This window comes from Aotus nancymaae, unplaced genomic scaffold (genome assembly GCF_030222135.1).
Source record: "Aotus nancymaae isolate 86718 unplaced genomic scaffold, 86718_ANA_hifiasm-v0.15.2.pri h1tg000058l, whole genome shotgun sequence".
Lineage (NCBI taxonomy): Eukaryota > Metazoa > Chordata > Mammalia > Primates > Aotidae > Aotus > Aotus nancymaae.
Window position 1 is genome coordinate 45,879,230 of NW_026988472.1, and position 22,130 is coordinate 45,901,359.

The 22,130-nt window shown below is 41.4% G+C and overlaps 1 protein-coding gene across 4 annotated transcripts; it reads right to left on the reverse strand.

The window, feature by feature from the left end:
- Nucleotides 1-712: 712 nt before the first annotated feature.
- Nucleotides 713-18,973, reverse strand: TLR8 (toll like receptor 8). 4 transcript variants are annotated; one of them, XM_064364514.1, is made up of 5 exons: nt 18,858-18,972; nt 18,496-18,597; nt 15,248-15,367; nt 4,631-4,807; nt 713-2,665 (listed from the first exon to the last, which is right to left on the reverse strand). In XM_064364514.1, the coding sequence occupies exons 3-5, from the start codon at nt 15,266-15,268 to the stop codon at nt 1,685-1,687; spliced, it is 1,179 nt and encodes a 392-aa protein (XP_064220584.1). In that variant the 5' UTR covers nt 15,269-15,367; nt 18,496-18,597; nt 18,858-18,972; the 3' UTR covers nt 713-1,684. The 4 variants fall into 4 exon arrangements, with proteins under 4 accessions (XP_064220584.1, XP_012290550.2, XP_012290561.1 ...); XM_012435127.3 differs by having other exon boundaries at nt 713-4,807; nt 18,858-18,973; XM_012435138.3 differs by lacking the exon at nt 15,248-15,367 and having other exon boundaries at nt 713-4,807.
- Between the last annotated feature and the right edge of the window lie 3,157 nt (nt 18,974-22,130).

A 22,130-nucleotide genomic window follows, 5' to 3' on the forward strand; every position in this document is an offset into this window, starting at 1 on the left:
CATTATTTTGGTCAGTTTCTTAGAAGCACATATTAAAGGTAACTCATGCTGTAAGATTTAACTAAAAAGGAAGGATAGTACATTGGAGGCTTTTCTTCTTTTCCTTCTGCAGGGACTTCATTTTCTTATGCTTGGATAATTTCTAGTTATTCTTAAGTAAATGTCATTAGATATCTCGAGATTCATCCCTCTACTGGATAGAGGATGCTGTGGACTGATGGAGAGGAACCAAGGGGACAGTAGAAGTGGAAAGGGTTGCCAAAGGTGTTTCACTTGGAGGAATTGAATGAAGGCTACCAACAGCCAAGCATTCTGACTTTATGTCTTATAAGGAGGGAATCAAGATAGAATTTCTCTATTTATGGAGTATTATATACTTTAAAATTAATGTTCTTATCACAGAAATGTACTTGAGGTATTAGATATGTTAACTAGCTTGATTTAATTATTCTACATTGTTATCTACAATTTATGACATTACTTTGTAACCCATAAATTTATGCAATTATAAATTGTCAATTTACAATCAAAAATTTATTGCCTCTTTTTAGAAAAAAAAAAGAATCTTAATGTAAAAGCTTCATGAAAATTGCTTCCCCTTTGATTTCTACCAAATAGTTTTTTAAAGAGTCGTCAAAAAACTTAGCATATATGGCAATTTCTTCTATATTAAAGACCAATTTCTCTACCATATATTTATCATACACTCCTCTTGTGAAATGAAACATTTTTATTTATTCATTTTAAGATTTACAGCAATGGCAATTAACGAAATACACCAAAAGCTTCAAATTTAGCTGTATACTTTAAAAAAAAAATGGTTAAGAAGTAAAAGACACTTTATCCATCTCAGTTCTTAAATGGCATCTAAACCTTAGAAGTCAAATATTATAGCAAATATTTGTAAAAGCAACTGTAAATAAAACCAAATGCAACCACAGCATAATATTACCATGTAGCCATAGATACATGATAAATCTGAATAGCAGCTTAATATTAGGACCATTAGTCACAGTGGCAAAAGTTCTCAGATATTGAAAAGAAGGTGTATTAGGTCAACTACTAAGATGGTCCACAGTGATCCCTGCCTCCTGATATTCACAAACTATGACCAAGATAGCAGGCCATCCCAGGATGGCAATCAAGGGAAAATAGTTGATGACCGACTGAGGCAATCACAGCTCACCATCTTGGTCTTCAGTTGTTTTCCCTGGACTGAGGTGGTCACTCCCGTGGAGCTGATCAGACCTGTGGTTTACTTCTAACAAATAGAATATAGCCAAAGTGATGGGATTTCACTTTTCTGATTAGATTATAAAAGATTGTGACTTCATCTTACAAGCAACCTCTCTTTTTTGCTAGTTCTGAAGAAGCAAGCTGCCTTGTGGGAGAGGCTTACATGGCTCACATGAGTATAGCCTTTGGCCAATAGCCCAGGAGGAATTGAATCCAGAAAACAACCACATGGGTGTGATCCCAGAGATGCCTGTGCATCTGGTGGACACCTACATTGCAGCCTCTGAGACACCCTGAGCGGAGGACGCTTGAAAACTCTGGGCTAGCAAATGTGTTGTTTTAAACCACTAAGTTTTGGGGTAATTTGTTACATAGCAATAGATGACTAAGACAGAAATGTCATTCTTTTGTATCTTTATTATGGGGCAAAACCAGGACTTAATGTCAGTTAGTATTGCTTAATGGAATCAACATACATATTGTTATACCGTGAATCATTTTCAGTTAAGACCACATTTCTCAGAGTTTGCCAAAACAAGCCTTCTGCCTTTGGGTTGTCAGGCCACTGGAGGATGGAGCTCTTACAGATCCGCTGCCGGAGCCTCAAATACTGAGAATGCTGTAACACTGGCTCCAGCAGGATAAATATAATCACATCCAAGTTCTCATCCATTAGCCTCTGCAAAGCCAAGTAAAAAGCTGTTTTAAAGTTCCAGCTTTTTGCATATTTTTTTGTTAGAACAAATACTGTTTTCTTGCTTTGATTGATGCTCTGCATGAGGTTGTCGATGATGGCCAATCCCGGGTCCCAATCCCTCTCCTCTAGACAAAGGAGAACGTTTTTGTCTTGACTCTCTTCCAGGTGGTAGCGCAGCTCGTTTATCACCCAGTCGGTAACAGAGGCATCTTTGGTGTCATAAGAAATGTAAGCATCATAGAAAGTTTGGGATGTGGAAAGAGACCTGTAGCCTTTTACCTTAGCTAAACACACATTATAGATAAACCAAACATCCCAGTAAAATAAATGGTGAGCCAGGGCAGCCAACATAACCATGGTGGTTATAAAGAAGGTGAAGAAAAATAATATCACTGCAGTGACATCTGAAACACAAGTTGTTAGCTCCAGATTCACAATACTCTTCCCTCTTTGATCCCCAGGACTGGCACAAATGACATCTACCAGTCTGGGAATTGTGACATTCAGATGTTCATCCATCCATCTTCGGAAATCTCCTATGTCACAGGTGCATTCAAAGGGGTTTCCATGTAGTTCCAAAATAGATAAATTGGTGGTGGTCTTAGTTTCAAGTGCAGATTGGTTGATCATTTTTAGCAGGTTGTAACTTAAATCGATGTGTGCCAGACTACTGACTTCAGAGAGAAAGCCAGAGGGCAGGTGGGAAATCTTGTTATAACTCAGCAGCAGTGTCTGAAGGGAAGACGTAAAATCAGATAGGCTATCAGTTAAAAAGAATAATTTGTTTCTACGTAAGTCAAGCAACTTGAGACAAGGAAACTGCTGGAGTAATGTCCAGTTAAAAAACTTTAACATATTATTATTTATATGTAATTCGGTGAGACTCGCTGGCAAATTAAGGAATGCTTCATTTGGGATATGCTTGAGCCTATTATAGGATAAATCAAGCCGTGTCAGATTCGTGAGACCTTTGAAAATGGAGATATACCTGTTATCATCACCATTCCACAAGATGTCAAGGCGATTGTCACTGAAAACTAATTCTACCAGGGACTTGCTTTCCAGAGTGTACTTATCTGTTAAAGTATAAATGTTGTTGTGGCTCAAGTTTAAAACTTTTAGATTTGTAAAATTTTGAATAAATTCTAGATGATGTGTTACCCCTGCTATTCGGAAATAGTGTGGATTATAACTGAGATCTAGAACCTCCAAGTCAGACAGTTCAGTAAGAGCACTAGCATTATCGAAGTCTAGTCTATTGTTTGTCAAATCCAAATACTTGACATGAGGCACGGCTGAAAATTCGGTTCCACTTAACACTTGAGCATTGCTATTTGCAGATAGATTTAAACAGGCAATGTCAGGAAGATTTTCAAATTGGTTTGGCCCAATGAAGAAAATAGAGTTGAGGCTTAAATCTAAGGCTTTGCCATAAGCAGTACATTGTGGCTTTATTAAAGGTCTGGTGAAATGATAAAAATTCGAATGTGGGTCAAACTCAAAATCTGTTGAGCGTCGTTTCAGGATATGATGTTGAAAAGAGGAACTATTTGCATAACTCTGCCTGGTATCTTTTACCAATGGTGATATTCTGTTTTCTGACAAGTAAATGATTTCCAGTTTGGGGAAATTTTTGAAAAGGGTGAAATCGATTTGCTTAATAAAATTAATACCCAAGTTGATAGTCGATAAGTTTTGAAGCTCCATCAGGGGCTGGAAATCTTCTTTTCTGAGTTCCTGGAACACATAACCTCTTAAATGCAATGCCCGTAGAGACAAAAGTTTAGAGAAGTTTTTGGAAATATTAATGTGCTGTGGATAACTCCCCTTTTCATAGTTAAAAGACAAGTCAAGTATTTCTAAGCGGGGCAGCATCGTTAAAAACGCCCCAGAGGCTATTTCTTTCATTAAATAGTTGAATTCAAGATCCAGCACCCTCAGATAAGGCATATTTTTAAACCAGGCAGCATCAATCTTCCTGAGGGAAGTGCTAGACAGGTTTAGGTATCGAAGTTGGGTCAAGTTTTGAAAAGCAAACCTATGTATATTAATTGAAGCGCCCCCATGACAAGGCACGCATGGAAATGGGGCATTGAAGCACCTCGGACAGTTCCCGCTTAAATCTAGTAATGTCAAATTTGTCAGTCCCTTGAAATCTTCTTCACTAATGTTTTTGATCTGGGTGTTGCTCAAATAAAGTTTGCGTAGGGAGCTTGGCAGTTTGGGTGGCACATGGGAAAGACAATTGAAAGATAGAGATAGCACCTGCAAATTTGTCAGCGTTTCAAATACTCCATCTTCTATGTTAGTTTTATTACAAACTTTGTTAAAATAGCAGTTCCAGGCCAAATAGAGACTTTCCAAGTGTGTAAGTCTCGAAATGCCCTCTTTGGTTATGTTGTATATATTGTTTTGAATTAGACTAAGTTCTGTCAAAGACTCTGGCAAACCAGAGGGTATTTGGGGTAATTGGTTGTCTTCAAGCAGTAACTCCCGTAGGTTTTTTAGGTTGAGGAAGGCCCCATCTGTAATATTCAAGACATTTGACTGTATACCAGGATTTCTGTCCTGGTGCTGTACATTGAGGTTGTGGTTTAGATTTATTTTAGTGACGTTTTGCAGCCCTTGAAATGATTCATTCGTTATGTGTGTGATGAAATTATCAGACAGATCTAGTTCTGTCACATATTTGCCCACCGTTTGGGGAACTTCACGTAGTCGACGATTGCTGCACTCTGCAATAACAGAGCCATTTTTCTTCTTCTCATCACAAGGATAGCTTCTAGAATAATTTTCTTTAGTGAATGACTCATAGGAACCAGATATTAGCAGGAAAAGGCAGGTCAGCATTGATGACTGAAGGAACATGTTTTCCTAAGGAAAATCAAAAGTGGAAGCACAATATTAGAGTAGCAGTATTTGCCAGGTGTTTTGTAAATAAATTAGCAGAGCTACACCATACTTGTATGAGTTTTGAAGTGCGCGTTTGCTTAACAATTACATAAATTGCATCAGATTAGGTCCAGAATGATTTTCCTTTTTACTATGTTCAGCTTCATGGTGCTAAAAGAACTCGAAGATGGGCTGGGTGTGGTGGCTCACGCCTGGAATCCCAACATTTTTGGAGGCCGAGGTGGGAAGATGGTTTGAGCCCAGGAGTTTGAGACCACACTGGGCAACATAAGGAGACCCTGTCTGCACAAAAAATTTTTTTAAAAAAATTAGCCAGGTGTAGTGGTGCATGCCTATAGTCCCAGCTACTCGGGAGGCTGAGGTGGGAGGATGGCTTGAGTCCTGAGGTCAAGGATGCAGTGAGCCATGATCCTGCCACTGCACTCCATCCTGGACAACAGAGTGAGACCTTGTCTCAAAAACCAAAATAAAAAGAAGTTGAAGATGAAGCTATCTGAGATTATGATGATGAGAAGACCTGGGAAGCTTCTGCAGAGGCCATTAATCAAGATACTCCACCACTATAAGGAGTTTAAGCTGGACCATAGCTATGGTTTATAAGTCTATAGCTTAGCAAGCTATATATTTATAGCCTCAACCTACTGACATGACACTTGATGAAACTTTGGCCAGCCCCCAAGGAGAATTCACATGCAACTTCTAATACGGTGTCATCCAAGATCTTCAAGGCAGAGTCATCTTTACCTTATCTATACAACTACATCTCTCTTACTGGTATTTCCCACAATTTTTCTATACCTCTATGGTGGCATATGTTATGTTTTCTTCTTGCGTGACTGGAAAGTGGGCAACATTGACTGGAAAGTGGATACCTTATGTTGATAATAATAAACAAATTGTCAGGTATTGTGCTAAGTGCTTCGTAAACATTTCATCACCCACGTTAATGCTCACAGGAGCATGACGCAGTAGTAGGTCCTATTATTATCTATATTTTGTAGATGAAAAAACAAACTCAGTGACTTAAGTACCTTTCTGAAGGAAGGTACGTTGTAGTGCTGGGACTTGAGCCGATCTGATTTCAAAATCATATTTTTAACAACTAAGCCAACATGCTACACAATCTCCTTTTGAAATCCTTGTGCCTTAACAGTGCCTCAAATGTAAACAGCACTCAAAAAATTGTTTGTGGGATGACTACTACTCATATGTTCCTTATCACACAAACATTAACATTAATAGCTATTTACTTGCTAATTTTGAAACTTCCCTAGGGAAGACACAGGTGCTTTATATTTTTATACACCCCCAGTAACACAGGAGAGTGCCTCACTTTCTGTATCTGTTTCTTAATAAATAGACGGCTGAATGTATCCGTTTTGGTAACCATGCAATGCAGTAAACAGATTAATGTGATCAGTTTGATCAAGGGTTGTAATTAACAGAACTCTCAAAAATCTTCTTTCAATAGATACGGAAACCAGCCTAGATTTTTCACTAAAACCCAATTCATGCCTTTGTTATGGGTTAAACCAGATAGGTGCCTTCTTTTTAAATTCTCCTAAAATTTAGGGCTGGTGAATTAACACCTTTATATGTCACACCCTCGTTATGTTATAAAATATTTTTATGTGGACGTTGATTATTCTGAGGCTCAATAATTATTGCCCATTTGTAACAGCCAAGGAAAAGTCAGCTCCTTTTGAGATGGAAATTGAAGTGGAGCAGAACTCCCAGTCTGGTTCAGTTGCTTGTAGTTGTTTTCAAATGCAGCACTATGGTGATGTTGCTGCTTAATGTTTAACTTGCACTAAAACAAGGCTCTAATATACCTGGTGTGGCAGGCAGAATTTTAAGATGGCCCTATGAATTTTGCCCTGGGTATTACTGCTGCGATGGCATTTTATTATATGGGATATGGGAATTTATCTGGATGGGCTTAATCTAATCACACGAGCCTTTGAAAGCAGAACGTTTTTATCTGGTTATCGGCAGAAGGAAAAGTCAGAGGGGTAGGACGTATGACAAAAATGGGTGCACTGTTTCTGGCTTGAAGATGTAGGGGCCCCACAACAAGGAATGCAGGCAGCCTGTGGAAGCTAAGAGTGGCTTTCTGCAGGCAGCTAGCAAGGAAATGGGGTTTGCACGGCGCTGGTAGTGGTGGAGTGGTGAGTCGAACGACAGCTGCAAGGACCTGAAATCACTTGACAATCTGGATGAACCTGGAAACAAATGTTTACTCAGAGTCTCCAGATAGAGCCCAGCTTGGCTTTATGAGACCTGGAGTGGAGAACTTAGGTCAACCTGCCCAGATTCTGACTTACGGAAATTTAGGCCAATCAATGGGTGTTGTTGGAAGCCCCTACATTTGGAAGAGATTTGTTCTGCAGTAATAGAAATCTAATATATCTAGATACTATGGATTCTAAGATGATTTATGACTTGAAAACATGCAGCTCCTACAGAGGCAGCCACGGGTCTCCAGGCTTCACATCTGCACTGGGATACGTAGGCATAACGAAAGAAGGGGCAATGGGGTACAGACAGGCAAGGCAGTTTGGAGGAGATGCCACAGGCTATGCTATCTTTGCTCAGGCACCTGAGCAGACCTGAACGTGTGTGATTTCCAAGTCTCAGCGTTGCTAGATTTCAAAGTCACTTCCAGACTCATCCCTGCCTTTATTAGCTAGTGGGTGGCCAGGGGAGTCTGTTTGATTACTCTCACAATATATGAATTGGCTCCCAGTCTCATGGGGAAAACAGATATGACTTAAACACAACATTACAAGGTTTCCACTGTGATAAAAAAAAAAAAAAAAGAAGTGCATGACACTGTAAGAGCCTAACAAGAGGTGAATTTGGCCTAGTGGTGGAAACTAGAGAAGATTTCCATAAAGAAGTGAATCCTAGGCTGAGACGGGTAGATCACCTGAGGTCAGGAGTTCAAGACCAGCCTGACCAACATGGAGAAACCCCATCTCTACTAAAAATACAAAATCAGCCGGGTGTGGTGACACATGCCTGTAATCCCAGTGTCTTGGGAGGCTGAGACAGGAGAATCGCTTGAACCTGGGAAGTGGAGGTTGCAGTGAGCCGAGATCATGCCACTGCACTCTAGCCTGAGCAACGAGTGAAACTCCGTCTCAAAAAAAAAAGAAGTAAAACCTGAACTGCAATTCAAAAGTTGAGTAGGCATGTGGAAGGCACAACCAAGATGTCAAAGGAATTTTTCAGGAAAAGGGAGTGGCATGTGCAAAGGCCCTGTGTCTATTCCAGTGACTTTCCCAGGCTGTGCCTCCAGAGAAGCCCTGAGACAAGGAATTCAGAGAGATGTGGTGTGGGCCTGAGACAAGGCACATCAGCTTTCATGTTTGCCACAGTAGGACTGCTTGCCATGGTAGGGCCCAGAGGACTGGAATGGCACAGAGGAAGTGGCTAATGGAGATGTCATGGAGGTTCTCATTATCGTCATGTCACCACATTGAGTGGACATTTTTCAGTCCTCATCTTACTGAGCATGTAAATTTAAGAGACTGAGAGAAAGCCAGGGACTTAAGACCAGAGTGGGCCAGGTGCAGTGGCTCACGCCTTAATCCCAGCAGTTTGGGAAGCTGAGGCACGTGGATCATTGGAGCTCAGGAGTTCAAGACCAGCCTGGGCCGTGTGGTGAGATCCTGTCTTTACAAAAATACAAAAATAGATAGCGGGGCATGGTGGCACATGCCTATGGTCCCAGCTATTCAGGAGGCTGAGGCTGGAGGATTGCCTGAGCCTGAGAGGTGGAGGCTGCAGTGAGCCATGATCGCACCACTGCACTCTAGCCTGGGGGACAGAGACCACTCTTCTCAAAAAAGGAAAAAAAGACCAGAGTGGGTTTTAAAAAATATTAATTAAATTGACAACCAAAAATTGTATGCATTTACGATGTACAACATGGTGCTTTGAAATATGTATAGTTGTGGAATGGCTCAGTCAAGCTAATTCACATATGCGTCACCTCATATATTTACCATTTTTTGATGGTGAGAACACTTAAAATGGACTCTTTTAGTGATTTTCAAGTGTATAATATGTTGTTGTTAACTATAGTCACCATATTGCACAATAGAGCTATTCAATAGAACTTTTCCCTCCTGCCTAACTGAAATTTTGTGTCCTATGACCAACCTCTCCCCAATCCCCCTACACCCCCAAGAGTGGATTTTGATCTTCATCTGGGAAGCGATGCGAGGCTTTGAAGGTTTTAAGCAGGGTGGCACCACGCTTAGATTGATTCTGCAGTGCTCACTGGCAAGAGGGCACAGAACTTCAGTCATGAGATGATGGGAGTTTGAACTAGGGTGGTGGCAATAGAGATAGAAAAAAATGCATTCAAGAGAGATTTAAGAGGTACATTTGAGAGACATAGCAATGGATGAATAAAGGGAGGTAGAGGTTGCGAGGGAGAGGGATGCAATCAGAGTGACTTCTGGGTTCCTGGTCTGTGCACCTGGATGGATGGATGTCATTCACTGAGAAGGAAGATTGTTTGGGGTGAGGGCTACCATTAATTAAATTCGACAGGTTGCTTTTGAGTTGTGTTTGTGATATTCAAGTAGAGATGTCCAGTAGGCAGTTGAGTGTGTGGGTCTGAAGCTCAGAGGAGAGGTCTGATAGAGGAACGAATTTGGGAGTCATGACAATTGAAGCCATGGGTGTGAATGAGATCATTCATGGCGGTGTAAGGCATAAAGGATCTGCCATACTTCCGTTTTATGAAAAATTTTCTCCTCTTTTTTCTAGTAATTTTTTATGATTTCATTTTCTTATCCCGCTGGAATTGTTTAGGTATAAAATGTGAGGTGGAGGCCCGCATTATTTTTTTCTTTTTTCTTTTTTCAGGTTTTGTCAATTTACTTCACATAAGAAGAGCGTAGTTCAGGCCTTTACCATTTAATAACAAAAACAGCCTGTACAGAAAACCCAAAGGCAACCACATAGCACATGTAAAATGTGCAAATATATTTTAAAATACAAGTTATTCTATAACATTTGCAAGATAGAATTTCATAGTAATTAAGGAATCTACTTCATTCTAACTCAAGTCTTTTGCATGTATAGCCAATGCAAATCTACAAGGCACAACTTAGCGCTGATGCTACAGTGTGAAACACACATCCTCGGATTATTTATTTGAAGATATTAAAATAATATCATGTTTACTTTTTAATGAGTCAAGAGCTCATTTCTAAAGCTTCATAAAGCATTACACTGATAACATGCGTGGTCAGGATAAGCTGTTCCCTGAACTTAAAAGGTGAAAGACAAGACCCTATGTTGTTACCCTGTATTAAAAAAGGAAATATACATATATATACACAGACACCCCATATCACAGACAAGAAGCTTCCCATAATCCAAAGGGAGGCCATTTCCTTATTAGCAAAGGTACACATTACAGTATTTCTTGACAGTTAAAAATTACACACTTACCACCTGTTTTGGTCAGTCTTGCTACAAAAAGACACTGAAATAGACAGTTTTCTTCAGTAAGGTAAAGACAATGTCTAATTTAGAAAATCTTCCTCTTGAGATTGCACAGTGAAAGGTATCATTTAATTAAATATAAAAGCTTACTGCTTTTTTTTTTTTTTTTTTTTTGAGACAGTTTCACTTAGTTGCTCAGGCTGGAATGCCATGGCACAGTCTTGGCTCACTGCAACCTTCACCTCCTGGGTTGAAGCAATTCTCCTGCCTCAACCTCCCGAGTAGCTGGGATTACAGGTACCTGCCATCATGCCTGGCTAATTTTTGTATTTTTAGTAGAGATGGGGTTTCTCCATGCTGGCCAGGCTGGTCTTTAACTCGTGACCTCAGGTGATCCACTTGCCTCGGCCTCCCAAAGTGCTAGGATTACAGGCATGAGCCACCGTGCCCAGCCAATATTTTTTTCTAAATGGAGACCCATTTACCGTAACGTTGTTAATTGGATAATCTTTTGCTCACTGATTTGATAAGCTTCCTGTATCACATACTAACTCTTCTGTTATTTGGATCTATTTCTAGGCTTTCTTCTCTGTTTCATCAATACGTTATTATTTAATACATACTTGGTATAAATATGTAATAGGTATATGCATATTAAATATTACATGTTTAATATGGAAATACTTTTAATGCATTAATGGAAAGAAAACCCAATAGAAAAATGGACAAAAATATATTAAAAGTTCACATAAAAAGGAAACATAAGTTGCTTTTAAAGCATAGGAAAAGATACTCAACGTCACTCAAAAATTACACTGTCGGCTGGACGCAGTGGCTCCCGCCTATAATCCTAGCACTTAGGGAGGCTGACGGGGACGGATCACCTGAGGTTGGGAGTTCAAGACCAGCCTGATCAACATGGATAAACACCATCTCTACTAAAAATACAAAATTAGCCAGGTGTGGTGGTGCACGCCTATAATCCCAGCTACTCAGGAGGCTGAGGCAGAAGAATCACTTGAATCCAGGAGGCGGAGGTTGCGGTGAGCTGAGATTCTGCCACTGCACTCCATCCAGCCTGAGTAACAGAGCAAAACTCTGTCTCAGAAAGAAAAAAAAATTATACTGTCATACCATTTTTCACTGATTTATTATGCAGGTGAGGATGTGGGGAAACAAGTACTCTTATATTTTGCTGGTGGGAGTCTAAATTAACTCCACCTCTAAGTCGGAGAGTAATGTGTAACATCTATCACAATTGGAAACATATACTTGGAGTCAGCAATTTCAATTCTAGAAGTAGATCCTAAAGACACACCCTCAAGTATGCAAATGTCTATATACAAGGATGTTCATTGCAAGGGCTGTTGACAATAACAAAAGACCAGAAATAATGTAAATGCCTATGAGTAGTAGTCTGGTTAAATAAATAATGTTATGTTCACACAATGGAATACCATGTGGCGGTTACACAGATAAGGCAATTCTGTATTCATTCATTCATTAAATATTTACTAGGCAGATATTTTATTTCAGGAACCGTATTTGATTTGCACATAAAACAGTGAACGAAACAGATTAAAATTCTTGCTGGTTTTGAAAGATAGATGTTAGGTGGTGAAAGTACTGTGAAGAAAAATATAACTGGGAAGGGAAATGGTTATGTAGAATGTACCTCAACAGGGACTTGTCTGATGCTTTTGTCATGATTAAACCGAGACAATGGGTCTAGGGGAGGAAGGTCACAGAAGTGCAGGGCCATTCTAGCCATATCATATGAAGGGTGCATGCTATCAACATGACTTTCACTGTTTATGTGTACCTTGATCATCTGGCTGAGGTAGTGTTTGTCAGGTCTTTATTATAATTTTTAACTATAGATTAACACAAATTATTATTTTTTAAAGGCCCAAGGAAATATGTCAGGGCAAGGCCAGATTTCAGACCATTCCCTTTGCATGCTAAACAAAACATTGTTGGTAGGTGACACATGTTTAGGTGGACACTTGGGCGGGTCCGGAGGGCAGGAGCCTCACTAGCCTGGAGGTAAGGCCTCAACGTACGATTTCAAATATAACTTTTTCATACAAGGCAGAGAGCAATTGAGGGGAAAATCCTCTAGGGGCCGCTAGAGACCAAAAGTAGAGTCGATCTTAACAAGATTCATTCTTTTACTATTGCTTTAATGGGAGCATCCGAATGTTAGGTTCTCGTTCGTTCCCTCTCTCTCTCTCCTCTCTCTCTCTCTTCTCTCTCTCTTCTCTCTCCTCTTCTTTCTTTCTTTCTGGATAAAATTGGCCTCCGGGAGAGTCTAAAGCAGCTTAAAACAAACTATGGGCCATGGAAATGGCCAGAAGATTCCAAAAGACATTTTTCAGTTAAGAGGTTTCTAATGCTGCCTGCACCAAAAAGTACTGAAGTAAGAAATATGAGTTGACAAATTCCAAATACTGATTTTGAAAAGCACAGGCCAGGTGTGGTGGCTCATGCCTGTAATCCCATCACTTTGGGAGGCCAAGGTGGGCAGATCACAAGGTCAGGAGATCAAGACCACCCTGACTAATACAGTGAAACCCCATCTCTACTAAAAATACCAAAAAATTAGCTGTATGTGGTGGCATGCACTTGTAATCCCAGTTACTCAAGAGGTTGAGGCAGGAGAATTGCTTGAACCTGGGAGGTGGAGGTTGCAGTGAGCCAAGACCCTACTACTGCACTGCAGCCTGGGTGACAGAGCGAGACTCCATCTCAAAAAAAAAAAAAAAGAGAGAGTGAGAAGTATATAAATGGGAAGGGCAAGAAATGGTGAACAGGTTGCTTGCAGAGAAGTTGGGAAGACTCATCGCTCCACCTTCTATATTCTGTGCAGGACCGCACAGAGTTTGAATGGATTGCCAGTGCTTGCTTTGCAGGGTACTCTGCTCGAGTCCATAGTAGTGCTGTGTAACCATGCCTAGCAGGGGGGAACCGCAGCTCCCAGAAGCCACTGATCTCAGAAGACAGAGCAGAGACCAAATGCCCAGCAAGACCTGCACCTTCTGAGCCAAGTTCTTCCTTTCAGCTGCACCCATGCCTCTGACTACCAAATGTTGTGGTTCCAAAGGGTATCAAAGGGCATCTGGTTCCAGATGAAGTGAGAAGGGTACTAAGGAGAAGTCAGCCTCATTACAGCAGAACCAATTGGTAGAAACCATCCAGTGTAGCAGAAGAGAAATATGCAAATAAAACAGAGAAAGAGCAACTCTATAATAACTTAGAGAAATGGCAACTTTGCAAATAAAATAGAGGAAAAAAGTACCACTATGCAAATAGAGAGAGAGTGAGAGAGCACACAACCCACTTCTGTTGGTTGAACCTAACAGTTGGGTACTCCCATTAAAGCAATAGTAAAAGAATAGAATCCTGTAAGATCAAAGAAAGCATAGGGGCAGATGACAGCTAACAAGAAATGTCTACAAAGTTTAAGAAGATGGAAAGCAGATGGAAGAACAGTAGATGGGGCAGAGCAAAGCAGAGAAGGCTGAAGCCTACAGCCCTGTGCCTTCTGTGCCGGAAGAGAAGTCCATCCTTAATGTCAACAGCTGATGGTATAATGGGGCTCAGGCCAGGCCCCAGGGACCAGTTAAGACAAGGCGGAGATGCTTACTAGAAATGAGTATTAGGTTGGGAGCTGATGCAGTGAAGAACCTGGACTCAGAAGTGGCGGAAAAGAGAATCAAAAAAGGGGCGTGCTTAGGTTGAGTTGTGTCCCCTGGTAGATAACGTCCAGTCCTAAACCCTGGTACCTGTGAATGCAACCTTCCTTGAACTTTGCCGACGTCATCAAGTTAAAATGGGGGATCATACTGAATTAAGGTGGGCCGTGATCCAATAACTGAGCTCCTTATAAGAAAAGGGGAATTTGGAAATAGACACATAGGAAAGAAGGCCATCCGCCTGAGGAGAGAGGTGAAGGCTAGAGAGATGCAGCGGTAAGCCAGAGAAAACGAAGTATTACTGGCTACCGCCAGAAGCTGGGAGAGGGGCATGAAACAGATTTTTCCCTCTAACCCCTTAAGGAGGAACCAGCCGTGCCCACAACACGTTAGTTTCTGACTTGTGGTTTCCAGAACTGTGAGAGAATACATTTCTGCTGTTTTTATCCACCGTGTTTGTGGTACTTTGTTTCAGTAGTCCTGGGAAACAAATCAAGTAAGAGCAGAGAACAGGTAAATGACAGTTGTTCTGTGAAACCCTCTGCTGAGACAAGTTCAAGCTGCCAGAAAAAAAGCCCTTTGCCTGGCATGCCCATGAGCTCGCCGAAATGAACATCTGGATGAGGATGACTGGGGCTTTGTGGTCCAGATCTTTCACTGGGGTTGCCTTGGAGCACCGAGAGAAAAGCAAAATCTACTTCTTTAAAGAAAACTTACGAATCATGGAAAAAAAAAAAAAGAAATCTGCCCAACTTCTCTCTCCCTGCCAAATACAGCTATTGGTACTGAGGAAGCGATTTCACAACAGTTTTTCTATTTTCCATAAATCATCTGTTCTTTCGTTAGGTCCACAGTACACGACCTGCCAATTTTCTTCTGCAGATGTTGAAGGAACCAGACAGCACAACAAAAACAACCTCTCTGTCCTCACCCAAATCTTCCTTCTGAAATTGGATACTCATGGCCACCAAACACATTTTTAAAAGACCAGAGCAGTTTGAAGAACAGCTCAGAAAGTCTGCCTTCGCTGAAAACTCACTCCCTGAGTGTTGCAATGAGCAGAGAGGCCACGCCTAGAATTCACCCGAAGGGGAGGGCTGCAGGCTACGCAGAGACCAGACGTGTGGGCACAAAGGTAGGGACACCGCTAGCTGAGGCTAAAATAAATCCCACATAGTATGCAGTGCAGGTGGTCTGGGAGGGGCCTAAAGCTGCCTTCCTGGAATAAACAGCTTTTTACCTTTTTAGACTCCTTTCCCATGCTGCAGGAGCTATTTTGCAAAGATGACTCCTTCCTTCTCCCTTTTCAAAGGCTTCCTTCAAGGTCTCCTGGGATAGGTTCTGCTGACGTTCCTTAACACTGAAGTGTCAAGAGAACTTGTTGATTATAAAATGTAATAAATCTCCTCAATTCAATTACTTAGCTGTTGCAGCACAATGTTTGGATTCAACCAGAGTTGAATTTTTGCCAGACTGAAAATAGTTCTAATTTTTAATGGATTCTGATTCATTCACAGTTGACGATGTTGGCCACCGATACATGATGAAAGGAAATTAAGAAATGGTTATGCAGGTAAAATTTGTCACTTTAGATGAGATTTACAATTAATCGTAGATACTTTATTTTACCCACCCCAAATTCAGTAGATTCACTAACAGCTTTGGAAGACAAAAGAAAACATGACCACATTAAGCGCACTTAACAGTGAAGAGATGAGTCCTGACTTAACATACCCAAAAATATGAAAAAGTTTGTTATTGAATGCTGGGAAATAGGGTAGGGAGCATTTGTTTAATCCGCAAAAAAAAATCAGTGAAGTCCATGAGGCCCCTGCTTTACAGACATGGGACCTGAGGCTCAGAGAGGTAAATGTTTTCCGGGTCACTCAGATGGTAGGTGGTAGAGTTGAAAGTGACCCCAGATCTACCCGAGTAGATGAATTTGGACGGCTGAAGCCAAGGGGCTAGTTGGCCATGATCTGGTTTCAGTGATCAGCAGAGACCTCACAGCCCTATGCGGAACCTCCAAGACTCAAATGCTGGCGGTGGATTTTCCACGTTCCCTTTCTGCACTGATCAGGCTACCACAGAGAACTTCCAGAGTCTCTGTCATTCCTTAGATGCACAGGAAATCTACTGATTTTAGATAGACACGATAACTAGCAGCTCTTTGTAACTGTCTGCAAAATCAACACAGCCTGTTCTTTGCTAATGCCAATACAGAACCACAAGTTACGTATTTAAGTTACTATGTCTTATAGCAGGAGTGTCCAATCTTTTGGTTTCTCTGGGCCACATTGGAAGAAGAAGAACTGTCTTGGGCCACACATAAAATACGCTAACACTAGCAATAGCTGATGGGCTAAAAAAAAAAAAAATTGCAAAAAATTCTCACAATGTTTCAAGGAAGTTTGCAAATTTGTGTTGGGCCACATTCAAAGCTGCCCTGGGCTGTATGCAGCTCGTGGGCCGAGGGTTGGACAGGCTTGTCCTATAGTCTTGAATAGTCATAAATTGGGACTGCTGATTTAAAAATAACAAATCCTTCAACTCCATTAATAACGGAGTTGAACTCAGAGATGTTCCATTGGAATGACGTTCCCTTAATGGATCCTGGAGGCGACACTAAGATGCACTTACAAATAATGTCCAACTGCGTTTCAAAGACTGACCTTTCCTGTGAGACACACCTTAATATTCTATAAGTCTGGGGTCTTCCATAAGACTGCTCTCTCTCTCTCTCTCATAAACTCAGAGATTCTTAGATTATTATAGTGAAAGGATGAGAATCAGTGAGTCAAAGAGGAGAATGAACTCCATCAACTGCCCTCACCCTTATCTGCAGCCTCAGCTTTTCAGAGAAAGCATACTTAGAACTTTTATTTTACTTTCTAAAATCAAACCAAGGTGGCTAGTGAATACATTCCAGCTCTTCCCAAAGCCCTTCTAGCCACCTAAAAAAAAAAAAGGGACTGTGCTTTTTAACAAAAGGACCAAAAAACTGCTGATTCTTAACTTTGGCTGTACAGTGGAGGTACTTAGGAATTCTGAAAGCTACCAATGCCAAGGCCCATGTCCAGAGATTTTGGTTTCATTGGTCTGGGGTTCAGTCTGGGCAGCATGAGTTTTTAAAGCTCCCCCTGTGATTTGAGTCCATTGCCAAGGCTGAGAACCTCTGCCCTTAGGCAGGAGGTCAGCCAGGTTCTTGACCTCCACTGGCCACCAATGGGAGCGAAGTGGCCATTTTTGCAAGTTTGATTTGATTTTATTATTATTCTATTTACCAGTTTGTTTTTTAAAATTTTTTGAAACAGAGTCTTGCTCTGTTGCCAAGGCTGGAGTGCAGTGGCGCGATCTCCGCTCACTGCAACCTCTGCCTCCCAGGTTCAAGTGATTCTCCTGCATCAGCCTCCTGTGTAGCTGGGACTACAGGTGCATGCCACCACACCTGGCTAAATGTTTGTATTTTTAATAGAGATGGGGTTTCACCATGTTGGCTGGGCTGGTCTCGACCTCCTGACCTCAAGTGACGTGTCTACCTCGGCCTCCCAAAGTGCTGAGATTACAGGCGTGAGCCACCGGGCCCCACCTGTTTACCACTGTCTTATAGTACAGTTATACTGGCTATCACAGCAGCTTACAAATAACAAGTAGAAATTGGATAATTTCAACTGCAATCCCATATGTGTCATTGGCCCAGATGACCCAATTCCATATGGGCCACCTAGAGTCATTTTGTAAAGCATCTTAAAATTTTAATGCAGAATTAATTTACCTTCAAGATCCATAATGAACATTAGGTGGGTATAAAAATTAACTTCAGGCCAGGCACGGTAGCTCACACCTCTAATCCTAGCACTTTGGGAGGCCGAGGCGGGTGGTTCACCTGAGGTCAGCCAGCCCAGCCAACATGGCAAAACCCGGTCTCTACTAAAAATACAAAAATTAGCTGGGTGTGGTGGCACGTGCCTGTAGCCCCAGATACTCAGGAGGCTGAGGCAGGAGAATCACTTGAACCCAGGAGGCAGAGGTTGCAGTAAGCCGAGATTGCACTACTGCACTCCAGCCTGGGTGACAGAGCAAGACTCCGTCTCAAAAAAAAAAAAATTAACTTCAGAAAACTTCAGTGTACATTAAATTGTTGTCAAAATTGACTCCAAGGACTTTGGGGAAAAATATGTGGAACATTTTGGATGAGACTCTCTTGGAATCAGACTTTTCAATGGCTCTTAAATCTCATTGAATTTTCTAGAAAATATGTCATTTAAAAAGAAGTGTAAAGTTTGTTTTTAGTCTGACAGTTCTTCACAACAACAAAAACGGACCACCTGCTATGTCTAGACGGTGTAAAATAATAATTACAGAAATTGTAGCATGTTATTAGGTTAAGCCCCGGCTTCACTAGGCTCTAGCAATTCACCTATGTATGTGAAGGCAGAGAGTTTGTCCTTTTCTACAGAAACAGCAAAGCAAAAATATTTCCCTCACCTTCTCCTCCAATCCTGTTGTTCTGGAAGAGATTATTGTCTTTGGTAGGGCCAGTAAGTAATATTTCCAGTTCAATTTCTAACTTGGAATTTTCTTCTTTTCCTGTTCAAATTAGTAAGATCATCACTGCATTTGATTTTCAAAATTTACTCTTTAAGTTCTTTATACTAACATACACACAAATTAAAGTTCATAGCAAGCCACTTTATCTCCATTTACAGTTGTTTCAGTCTTTAATTTTCATCCTTATTTGCCCGTTTATTACTTTCTTGGTTCACACCATTTCCCGCCAAGCCAGATTTCTGGGTCAGAAATCCCATATTCTATTGGAAAGCTTTGCTAAAGAAATATAAGTGACTTACCATGTTTCTGTGGTTCTTTCTAATTTTTCATTCTGTAACTTGCAGCAGCGCAGAATGGATACCCTCTATGCAGGAGGTGGCCGAGAAGAGAAACTGGCTAACTTCCTGAAATGGGCCTATTTACCATCAGCAGAACCTAGCGTGTGTTTTACAGAAGTTTACATGAAAAGAAGGGAACTTGTGATTTCTTAGCTGTTGCCAAATCATTTATTGACTGTGCTTTAAAACTGTGAAACTGAGGTTGGGGGAAAAGTCATTTATAAAATACAACCTAAGTCAGACACACAGGGTGAATTTTGTTAGTTTTTGTGTATTTGTGTGTGCAGGGGAGAAAAAGGGAACATTTTTCCATTCACTAAGAAAACTTTAGTGTATTCTTTTTTTAAAAAAGTTACCACAAATTTGTACTGAACTTAGGATTTCTGAAACTCCTCTTCCTTGTATAATTCACAGATGTAGGTGAATAATGTGAGCATGGCTTTGTCTTTGTTCCACATGTTTCTGAGACAGCACAGGTAGGTGTGGGCCTCCCTCCCACCGGGCTGTGGCCACAAAGTGAGCATCTTTCTCCTGGGTGCCCCTGCGCCTCCCCTAGCACCTGGCGTATAGTATAAGTTCAATGAGTGTTCACTAAATGAGTGAGTCAATGGCTGAGCATTCATGATGCTGGGAAATTTAATCTTCCCTATTTAGTCTGATAAATGGATTCAATTTTATGTTCAAAGAGCAAGGGCCTCAAAATGTTTAACTAAGAGCAGAGGTAAGCAAACTGCAGCCTTTGAACCAAATCCAGCCCAAAAGTGAAAACTTTTTTTTTTTCTTTTTTGAGATGGAGTCTCGCTCTGTTGCCCAGGCTGGAGTGCAGTGGGTCGATCTCAGCTCACTGCAACCTCTGCCTCCCAGGTACGAGCAAGTCTCTGCCTCAGCCTCCTAAGTAGCTGGGATTACAGGCACACACCACCATGCCTGGCTAATTTTTGTACTTTTAGTAGAGATGGGGTTTCACCATCTTGAACTCCTGACCTCATGATCCACCAGCCTCGGCCTCCCAAAGTGTTGGGATTACAGGCGTGAGCCACTGTGCCTGGCCAGTGAAAATGTTTTTAGACGAACATTGGCAATGGATTTGATGATAAAGAACACTAACTTTAAATTCCAATTAAGCAGAATGTTATCACCCCCAAAAATGATTCTATTCTTCTCATTATTAAACCTATACCACAAAAAACGGCCTTCAATTATTATTATTACATTTTTAGTTTCATCAATTAAATAATTGTGGAAATTTTTATTTTACTTCACAAGTACCTACATAATATTCAAAATTTGCTTCTTGGTCTGTAAAGTCTAAGATATTTATGATCTGGCCCTTTACAGAAAAAGTTTGCTAACCTCTGGCCACAAGAATAATGTTTACAATGGGATGTGATATGTTTCATCTTGCCTTACACCCCAGAAGTGGGAAAAACCAGACTGGCAGCAGAGTGGGCAGAGGTGACATCCATATATAAATGGACTGTGGAACGCCTTGTTATAAAGGAAGGCCAGTCAGCAGTCAAAGAATGGCTTGGGTGGGTATGCCTAGATGGACCTCTAAAGATCAGACCCTAAGGGAATTCAAGACCTGGTGCACGGTTTGATATGTGATTCCTACGACCTCAGAGAGTGCAGCCCAGGCCTGCATGGGCAAACCAAAAACCTCGGCTAGCCACCTGCCAGTCTCTTGGTTTCCCTCTAAATATTTGCTCGGAAATAAAGTCAACAAAGTAAGAACGGACAGAGTGCGGTGGCTTACGCCTGTAATTCCAGCACGTTGCAGGGGCCGAGGCAGAAGGATCACTTGTGCTCAGAGGTTTGAGACCAACCTGGGCAACATGGCAAAACCTCATCTCTAAAAAAGTACAAAAATTAGTCAGGCATGGTGGTGTGTACCTGTACTCCCAGTTACCCAGGTGGCTGAGGTGGGAGGATTGCTTGAGCCCAGGAGGAAGAGATTGCAGTGAGCCATGATAGTGCCACTGCACTCCAGCCTGGGTGACAGAACAAGACCTTGTCTCAAAACAAAACAAAAAACCCAACGAAGTAAAAATGACTTCCAGTGGTTGACTGAGCAAGGCTCCTCGGAACTGGAGAGTTTGTCAGCGTTTCTAGAAAAGTGAGACTCACATACCCTGGCTTCTAGGCCACCAAGTGTTAGCCAATTGTAGACCAGTCAATTGGTCTTGTAAAGCATGCTTGTATATGTGTGTGTGTGTGTGTGTGTGTGTATCATGCGTATATGTTATATATAGTGTTATGTACATATGCATGTTTATATGTGTATACACACTTAGTCTAGTATCTATGTCAAGCAAACTCGTAAAAACGAGTGACTGACTTACACCAAATGAACCTTCAGTTTTCTTCACACAATCAGTACCATAAAAGATGAAAATAGAATTGACACGAGGGCAGGAAGGTTACTGAGAAGCAGAAGCTCCATCTGCTTGGAACTGGCCAGATGATTGATCGGCTTCTGCCCAAGCCCAGAAACTGGTCCTTGGTGGCTCTCCCCACCCTGCCCCATAAGGCCCAAAGCTCCTGGGCATCTCCTAGACCAATCTTCCCTTACTTGTCCCCTTGCCATCCATGCTGACACAGATCTTGATTCCCAAATGGAGAAGACCTGTCATTAACCACTTCTGCCAGGTAAGCCTGCCAGACAACGTGCACTTCCCAGACACACAAATCGCCAGCAGACAAGCCTCTCTGAGCCTTAGTTTTCTCATCTGTCAGATGGGGATAAGAATACTAGTATCTTTCTCAGCTGCTGGCTTTGAGGATTAAATTGGTCATACTTGTGAAACTCTTAGAGAAATAGTTGGCACAAAGTGAGTCTTCACCTAGTGGGGCTGGAATTATTATTACTACCCTCGTTGTTACAGACTTCACACATCCCTGCGCTGTTGCCAACAGTACGCCTGGAGTGCCACTCTTGGGGCCTTCCCCAGCCCTGGGCACAGCCCTTTCCTCTCAAATCAATGATGACCAGAGAATTCATAAGGCAGCAAATGGCTTCCCCATATTAGGGCTGCTGCGAAGTACCACATACGGAAATCATGTACAACCCTGGAAAAAGCTCAAGGCCTGGGAAAACACCAAGTGCCTGGAATCAGTTGTTTGTTGTGAAATCAATGCTAAATCTATAAAAAGCTAAAGTGGAAGGACTTATATGGAAGAAACTTTTAAGTCAACGATTTGGATGAAGAAATGCATAAGAGGCGTCCTTTACAC

What these genes read in the sequence shown, in the direction of transcription:
- TLR8 (XM_012435127.3), bottom strand. Translation starts at nt 15,268, where the DNA reads ATGGGAAAGGAGTCTAAAAAG. An exon ending in TGGGAAAGGAGTCTAAAAAG is followed by an intron (nt 4,808 to 15,247) that starts GTAAAAAGCTGT and finishes GATTTTCCTTAG; the next exon opens with GAAAACATGTTCCTTCAGTC.